Below are 9,515 nucleotides of genomic sequence, written 5' to 3'. Positions count from 1 at the left end.
TGTTGGGTGTTCACTGTTTGCAGCTTGGGTTGTAAATACTACGCGCGTTGATTTTGTTGTGAATTTTTGTGTAGATTCCTACGTGTAAAATAACTATTTGCCTCGAAAATCAAATAAATATGTGTGTAACATATGAAAGCTATATCCAAGAATTGTGAAGTGCTAGTGGTAATGTGAATATTCTGGATGATAGCAATGTGAAAGTAACACGAAGGTGACTATGGAGTTCTGGAAACTGCATATAGAAACTGAAATATTACTGCGGCGTTTCTCAAAAATATTTCACCTGTGATAGGCAATCCTTAGTTTTATTATCTATTAGACAAAAGGCTTTTGCATTTTCACACCCAAAACGCACACCAAACAGTATATCTCCATAACAATCAATTTTTCATACATTGAAGCGAGCCGTGGTTCACTGTACGGCAATATAACCCTTTGATTCCAGAAGACTGTTTTCAAGGAATTTTTTTAAAGCTTTAAGAAGTCTATATCGTAAAGTACACTTGAACCAAAGCTTCCTTGACCTGACGTACAGTTTGAACTAACAGATTACCTTTTTTATGTGCTGTAAAGAGAAATGTGTACCAATGTAGCTAGTAATTTTAGTTTATTGAACCTTGGTGCGGATAAGATTGCTTCGAATGATACGTCTTCAGCATTATAAGTATCATAATGTTAGGGCTCTGGTCTAGTGGTTTAAAGGATAAGGTGCTCGTTTATTAAGCTCACTCGTATGTTTGTGCCCCAAACAGGAACAGTTCTTAATAGTCAGTAAGATCGTAGCAGTAGCCTTGCAATTGTCCTGTATACTACAAATCAGCTGCGAAGTAAAGGTAAACAATAGAAGTACCAGGGATTTGCTTTACTTCACATGCGGTTACGGTTCACACGAATTCAGAAGTTTTTCCTCGAGGAATTGGATTTAGAATTTACCAATCTGGCTTACAAAATTTTTCATTTGTGAGTATAATGAAAAAGGGCGCGAGGTAATTAAATTATGCAACGAAGTTTTGTTCAATAAACGATATCGGAAAAACTTCAGCATCCTTCGCGATTACTAGGGTTAAACCAACGCGACAAAGACAGCTCGACTATATTCATAAGTAAATAATATAAAACACTCCCGTTGCTTGCTCGTACCTTAATGAACATTGTCTCAGCACTCTGGTGACTCTCTCTCTCTCTCTCTCTCTCTCTCTCTCTCTCTCTCTCTCTCTCTCTCTCTCTCTCTCTCTCTCTCTCTCTCTCTCTCTCTCTCTCCAGGCACGTTGAAATTTGAATCATATGACTGCGTATCGGTATCGGCTACGTAACAATTAATAACTTGTTTTTGTACCATTAAGATAAACCTGTGAGAATTGTACTTGTAATTTGTAATTTATTTGTAATTTATTGTTTTATTGGTTACGAAAATCTGTCAGTACAGGACTGTATATCAGATGAAGGATATATCTACTGTCGGACCAACTGTCTCTTTAGTTATTTGGCAATTTATTCTCCAAGTCAACGAAACGTATTTCTTCACAATTAAAAATAGAAAATAATACTTTGGATCGAAAGTGTAAAGCGAACTTCTTTTCATTACGTCAAATTATAGTCTGTATACCCAGTATCATATTTGTAGTGGTACTCTTGAGTCCCATAGAGCGCTTTTTGTTCCACGATTTTATTTTAACTTTCAGTAGTGTTATCATCTGTTTATTACTCTGGGAAACTGGCTGCCAAAATTTCATGATAGATTTATCGTTTATTGAAATAATATTAAAATGCTCAGTTTGTACAAAAGCAACTTCAGTTCCGGACAGTCGGGAGTACTGCATATGTTTAATTGAATCAAACAACAGGTGAATTTATTATACCTTGTTCCTTCATTCCAGCGAAACACGGCACTCCGAAAATAATACAATATAATGAAAAGCGATTACTTTTAGTGTCGCGAGACATTTGTCGATATGTTTATGTCATTTTGACGCTAATTACTAGAATAAGATTGAAAACAATAATAATAATAATAATAATAATAATAATAAGAATGTACAAATAAAGTAAATTAAGGGACAAATCGGATAACAAATAGTTTTTGGACTTACTATAAATTGTACTTACTCTACAGTTAAGAGCCAGCAGGAGGGCATTTGCGCGTGAAATGTCAGCATTAGAGAGTTAACGTGAATGCCCTATACATAATATGTTCAAACCTTCACCAAGCAGGTTTCTTAGCGAGGAGTTTTCGCAATAACCCTGCAATTGCCACGTATGATAATAACCAACAACGAATATAGTGCCAGGACATTATTTTTATGGAGCATTTCACTAGTTGAATCATATAGCTGAACATAAAATAAACCTTAATGTGGATGTACAAATCCCGTCATACATGCAGCAGTTATACAATTAAACTGTGTTTATAGCAGCATATGCATAGATGATATATAAAAAGTTGTCCCAGTTTGCCCCGAGTATCAAATTAACGGCAGAAACATATTAACCGTTATGTGTCCGACGCGGTACCCGGGTACCTTTTTAGGTTTCAATTAATGAAATTCCCATGTTTTATCCATAGCTGGAAATTGAAACTTTGTGACATCTTAGAACTACACTAAGTTAAGCTTTTGGGTTAATAATATTGTTGATATAGTTAGGGGTTGGAGTGAGGAGGTGCTCCTGATTTTTTTACTACATAACAGGCCGACGTGGGTACCCGGGTACCCACAAAACTAAAATGCCAATAACTAAGGTAATATCCAACCGATTTCGATACTTTTGGGTGTTTTGGATTCAGGAACTCATCCACTTTTGGACTTGGTAAAAATAAGTCGGGTTACTTCATTCGGTTCCCGAGAATCCGGGTTTCCGGAAGCAGGTTCCAGTGCTGGGGTACTATTTACGAACTTCAATAGAATACTAGCAATATGGGTATCAAAATTCTTGGAATTATATCAGTAGGCTGTATTGCGTGGTTTTGAACAATTTGGTGATTTGACCCCGGAACGGACATTCCGGAGCAGGTTCCCATGGGGCCGTGAGTGGCCATTCCATTCCAATTCCATATTTTAAATTTCCATAGGATCCCGTAACAATCAAAAACAGACTTCCGAGACAATTTGAAGAGTTTTGATACTCATATCGCTAGGACATTATTAAAATTTACAAATCATACCCTGGTACTGGAACATTACTCCGGAAAATCCGGATTACCAAAGACCAAATCCATTCATCCGGTTCTATTTCGCAGGATCAAATAGTGGACGAAATCCTGAATCCAAAACATCTAAAAGTGTCCAAATCTGTTAAAGGAAGCCATAGTTATGAGTATTTCAATTTGTGGGTACCCAGGTACCCTCGTTGGCCTGTTAAAGGTGTTTTTTTTTGTTGGACACATAACTGTCAATTATATCAGTATCCAATAAGCCAACATCATATCCTTCATACAACACAACCAATGCTGTTAATATCGTCATCGTCAATCGCACTACCGCTTGCCAAAAGAAAATTAGCCAAAGTAATGATGAATTTATTTGAGCCCGCCACGCACAGTTTAAAGAGCAAGAGAGTGGGTCGTCTCCCGCACCCCTTCCCACGCGCACACTTGCGATCCGTTTATTGAACTTTGAAAAAAGAGCGTTCTGCTTTTTCTGCGATGTGTGCTGATCATTGTATACAGTTATTACGAAGTCAGAAAGCAAACTGAATAATTTTCTCTTATGTGCCGTTTTTATATCTGGCGAAGTTCATTGGTTAACAAAGAGGCAGTCCTAGCAACGCTCGCTGCTTGGTTCAATTGTACGGACTAATCAGAGCAGACAATTACCACCTTTACAAAATACATTATTTTTGTTATCTATAATAGACGTACATTTTACGGAAATAACTATAATATACGTGCACATATTTCCGATCAGATAGTGCAATAATATAGCGATTTCGATCAGTACAACGGAAGTTATTCGCATTTGAACACTGGGAAAATATCTCAGCAGAAATTTTTGAAAAGGGACCCCATATTGAAACATTAGAAGTATTTTACTTCAAAAGTGAGCTGAAGTGCCACGGACCAAACCTTCTTACATTTTTTATGCATAGTCTGGACTTTAAAAAAGTGTTTGCTCGCGTATTTTGGTTTGCGCCTTTCTTTCGCTTACGTAGTTGAAGTTTGTGTAAAAAATGTACAAATCTTCAATAACTTTGAAACGAATGAGTGTTTTTACATACAGTCTTCAACAATATTACGTGGTTTTAATGCTTCCACTTTTGTCTGAAACATCATTTGCAAGAAAAGTTACAATAGAAAATGCAATATTAAAAATAAATAAATTGGAGTTTGCCGCGGAAAACGCTTTATAAATCGATAACCTTTTGTCCTACAAGTTCAAGTTATTTAACAAAATTCTTTATTACGAGCATTTCTAAATCTTTGTCGAAGACACCAACTTTCTACCTCGTCGGTTTATTAAAAACTGTTTTCAATTCGATCATAGTAAGCCATGCGTAATTTTAATTTTGTGAGGAATAATCTTACGAACAATTCCTCCAAAGAAACCCTGTGAATATATTCTAGTGAATTGTGTTCACGTTTTTTGGCGTTTCCGATCACTGTGCGTCGACTGTAGCCGTACGTGCTAAGTGTAATAAGAATGCAATAGACATTCCCACAATTATATTGAACATAACCAGCTAATGAATCATAGTTTGGATAAATGAGAAACGCACAATCGCGCAACTAGAAGGATTGGAACAGGTTTTTCAAAACAGAATCAATTGTTTTGTAACTCATTTCCAGAAAGTTTTTACTGTACAAATGACGGTTCTTGAATAATATACAAAGTGTTGCATGTAAAATCTCACACGCCCCCAAAGATATATAACATATCAATATTATTCGTCAAAAGGGCGAACGTGTTTTTTGTAAACAAACTTGTTTCGCTCATTAGTTTGCTGCAGAGTGTAATTTCATGAAAAATATGCGTTAATGTAAATTTTTACCCTTCGTAGAAGTAATTTCAATTGTTTTCTGCTTTAAAATTATAGTAAATTAAGAGAAACCATCAAAATAAAAATTTGTTTACAAATCTTATTCGCCCTTTTGCAAACTTAATATGGATATTTTTCTATTCGGGTCCAAGATGGTCGAATTTCATCATCGTCTGATTGAAATGAAATTTATCTTTATACTAAAATTCTCCGTAAAATATCTTATCTTCAGAAATGTTCTGCGGTATTGAATATAGTAAAAACACCCTCTACAATATGTGCACTCAAAACTTCGAGTAAACGAACAGAAAGATTGATCAATCGTCATCAGATAATTCCTTGGCGCTACTTCAATTTCCGAATTGCGTTTCCTCGTTGAACCTTATCCGATGGCCTACGATAAGGCACGTGACTAAAGAACCCACCTACTGATAAAGCATTGTTACGTTAATGCTTGTCGGTGAGGTTCCCAGTGGTAATCAATCACTGAATTGCTTTTGAGTAAGTCCACGAGTGAGGCATGTTGATATCGTATAGTCCTAATAATTTACTATAGATATAACAACACTGTGCGTTCCTTGGTAGCCTAAATGTGACAAACGCGCTTGCGCTATTCACCCTGTTCCACTGTGTCGGCGCGGTTCTCTCCTTTTCACGGTGATGAGAAACCGCGGCGGCGTGAAATTCAGTTAAAAAAACGACTTCGTTTTCGCGCAAGTGATTCAGTATGCCAGAACCTTTTCACTCGGCTTAGCCGCAGCACCTCATTAGCTCTTGAATCGAACAGTCAAAGTCATTGCCACAGAGTTCCTTCCGTACTATCTTTGGCGTGCGGTTTTCTGCACGCACTATCACGGTGTTTGTTTGGAGAAGTATACAACAACTGATTGATACCTAATTGCAGCCGCTGCTACATGAGAGACAGTGATAAAGTGAAGAAATTCAATATATCTGAAAGGCAAGCTATTAAAGTGAATCAAAAAGTATCAACAACGGTTTAAATTGGGTGAACAAATGCCTATACCAAACCAGCAATATCAGCAAACAGTTGTGTAATGACAGGGAAAGTGTTTGCTCAAGTGTGTAACTATCGGATGGTGCGACAGTGATCGCATACAACTTACGCGGTGTGAATACCCGAAGAAGAGGAAGAGTGCATCATCATCATCACCGTCGGGTTGATAGTCCGAGGGATGTGTTATACGTAGGAAACAAGTGAAGCATGTCGTTTGTTCGACACAGTAACAAGACAAACAAGAAGAGAGGATAGGAAATCAGTTGACTATAAATATAATGGCATTATTCAATAAGCTGTTTTCAACTACTAAGAAGCGCAGTGCTAGTTCATCAACACAGAAATCTACCTCAGGGTAAGTGAATATTCAGTATTTGTTCATCTCGCCTAAAGTGTGTTTGTTTACAATATGTTCTACCACGTCGTCGATCACCATTTCGTAGCTATGGCACTTTTCAAGATGACACATCATTCCGAGAAATCGTTGAAGTACCGCACAATTAATTACTCGAGATCCTTGCTATAGCATCCGTATAGTTTCTGTGATATTTTTTCTGTATTATGCAGGAAAATCACACGAAATCATCAGTGTCGGCTTTACAGTTAATACCTTGAATTTTTAGTCATTTTTCGGATCTCCCAAAAATAATTATAATAGCCAATGTTGGGTGGATTAAATAAGAGGCTTTTCAGCAACACCCTAAGGAATGTATTCCAAACGGTATCAGCTAAAAGCTGATGTAATTTATTAATATTATGCTTAGAGTAATATTCAAGCTTACTTACATCGGTCAATTATTGTATCTCGTTAATTCCCAACAATTACGGCTAGATTACAGGGCAATACGCAAGTCACGTATCACCTAACCTCAATCGTGCACAATTCGAACGGTTGAGTGCGTTTCTTGGCCTTCCGGCACCTGTTTAGGTTTTAATTCAGAAATTGTACTCATGTAAATTCGTGCTGCCATAGGATCTACTTACGGAAATAAATGTTTGCTTATATCTTCACGAATTCAACGTTCTATTTACTTAAACTTCCAACAATTTCTATCTATTCTTTTTTCTTATACCTTTCTCTCATCTCTACGTGACGTCTATGTTTTTCTATCCTACCATTTCAAACGATCCTTTTTTTTCCTTTTTCTATCCTTCCATTTCAAACGGTCCTTCTTCCCTTTTCCTATCCTTCCATTTCAAATGGTCCTCACTACATCAAAATTGTCCACCGACAGGTGGTCCACCGTGGAGTTGGAAGGGGTCAGCGGGACATACCGTAACACTCCCCGACCCGTAAGGCTGGTTAGATATCTCCGGTTCAGCTTTACCTTCTGCTGTTCCCGGCTGAAGCCCCACCTTTTCTATGTCGATCCGCGCCAGCTTTGCTACAGGTCGATGCACCATTCCGTCGGGAGTCTGCACCACGGCATCGCGAACTCGCCCATCTCGGCCTACCACGACCTTGGCTACACGTCCTCGAATCCATCCGTTGCGTATCTTCTCCTTCACGATGATCACCAAATCTCCTACATCGATCGGTTTCGTCTCCTCAAACCACTTGGTACGACGTGCGATGGTAGGAAGATATTCCCGCACCCACCGGCGCCAAAACTGATCTACCATTGTACGGCATAGATTCCAGTCGTTCCTGCAGGCTTGTCTTGGATCCGTAAGCGTCTTCGAAGTCTGCGTTACGCCGCTCGAGCTCATTAGAAGAAAGTGGTTCGGTGTTAGAGCCTCCTGTTGCGCCGTCTCCAGAGGAATATATGTTAGCGGTCTCGAATTGACCACACTCTCAGTTTCCACTAGCAACGTTGCCAGCGTTTCTTCGTTCGGCGTTCGAGAAGACTCCATTGCAGCAAGAGCGGTTTTCACCGACCGCACTAGACGCTCCCAGGTGCCACCCATGTGAGGTGATCCAGGTGGGTTAAACACCCATTTCGTGTTCGCGTTGGTGAACGTTTCGGCAAGCTGGCGCTCGATTTTGCCCATCTCCTGCTTAAGTTCGTTGCTCGATCCCACGAAATGTGTGCCCCTGTCGCTGCGGATCTCCACAGGTGCTCCTCTGCGTCCGATGAAACGCCTGATCGCCATCTTGCAAGATTCCGTTGAAAGTGTGTGAGCGACTTCGAGATGGATTGCTCGTGTGGTCATACACGTGAACAGAGCTACCCATCGTTTTGCAATACTTCGGTTCACCCGCACGCCGATCGGCCCGAAATAGTCGACGCCTACGTAGGAAAATGGACGTACGTACGCCTGCAACCTGGCCGCCGGGAGTGGAGCCATTCGGGGTGTCGCCAGACTTGGCTTCTTGACTTTACACAAGGTGCACTCTTTAGCCACCTTACGCACGAACGGGCGCAGCTGCGATATGTGGAAACGCTGTCTCACTTCGTTCACGACAGTCTCGCCATTGGCGTGAAGAAATCGTTGGTGGTACCATTCAACCAGCAGTCTAGTCACTGGATGGGCTTTCGGCAATATTACTGGAAACTTAGTGTCAAACGCGGCGACGGTCGCAGCAGATATCCTTCCATCAGAACGAATAACACCTGCTTCGTCCAAGTACGGAGACAGTTTGTATATTTTGCTGGTTTTCTCCAGCCGCGCCTGTTGTTTTGGCTGCTTGTCCCGCATTACTGACAAAGTCGCCACCTCGTCCGGATACTGCTCACACTGCACCCAACGAAAGATTGTGGTTTCGGCTGTTGCTAATTCCTCTTGAGTGAGTGGTCCGTCCAGTCGAGTCTCTCGTTTTACCGTTCGCCGTAGATTTTGTACGTAGCGATGAACATGTGCTACCGATCGATACAAATGCGTCAGTTTCGAGAATCGCTCCCACCTCACAAGTTGTGGCGGTACGATAACCTCCTTGTGCACCAAACACGACCTCAGCTCTTCATCGGTCGTCGCGCCGACTGAATCTGCATCTATGGTCCATTGATCTTCTGGCAAATATAAATCGTTGTCACCACGGAACCAACGGCCGCCTGAGGACAAACACGGCCCTTTTCCCCACTTTGTCGCATCGTCGGCGACGTTCTTTCTCGATGATATCCAACGCCATTGCTTCGCCTCCGACTTGGACAAAATCTCACCTACTCGGCAAGCTACGAACTGGCGATATCTTCGATGATCTGAATTTATCCAAGCCAGCACCGTCTTAGAGTCACACCATAACACTGTCTTCTCGACTACGAGCGAGTGCCCAGTGAGGATGGTCTTCATCAAGCGAACTCCGATTACCGCTGCCATCAACTCCAACCGTGGGATGGAGTGTGCCTTCAGTGGAGCCACCTTGGATTTCCCACCGACTAACGCAACAGAAATCCCATCCGGAAATACCGCCCGAAAGTAAGCGACACACGCATAAGCTTCTTCGCTAGCATCCACGTAGATATGCAGTTGCAGCGACAAGATATCTTTCACCGAACGTTGCGGAAAGTAGCAACGCGGAATGCTAATCGGGTCCAGATGTTTGAACAAACTCGTCCACCGCATCCACTTTCCAAGTAACTCCTCC

The 9,515-nt window shown here is 40.7% G+C and overlaps 1 protein-coding gene across 5 annotated transcripts in view; it reads left to right on the top strand.

Moving 5' to 3' along the window:
- LOC131691677 (folliculin-interacting protein 2) overlaps positions 1–9,515 on the top strand; it is a 46,175-nt gene continuing 36,660 nt past the window's right edge. Inside the window, exons 1-3 of one of the 5 annotated variants that reach the window (XM_058978253.1) lie at positions 1–214; positions 756–836; positions 5,879–6,344. In XM_058978253.1, coding sequence (XP_058834236.1) covers positions 6,268–6,344 — 77 coding nt within the window. In that variant the 5' untranslated portion in view covers positions 1–214; positions 756–836; positions 5,879–6,267. The remainder of the gene's footprint in view (positions 215–755; positions 837–5,878; positions 6,345–9,515) is intronic. The other 4 variants (XM_058978254.1, XM_058978252.1, XM_058978251.1 and 1 more) reach the window with 4 other exon arrangements.

This window comes from Topomyia yanbarensis, chromosome 3 (genome assembly GCF_030247195.1).
Source record: "Topomyia yanbarensis strain Yona2022 chromosome 3, ASM3024719v1, whole genome shotgun sequence".
Lineage (NCBI taxonomy): Eukaryota > Metazoa > Arthropoda > Insecta > Diptera > Culicidae > Topomyia > Topomyia yanbarensis.
Note: the sequence above shows the minus strand (reverse complement) of the source record. Positions and strands in the feature narration are given on the sequence as shown.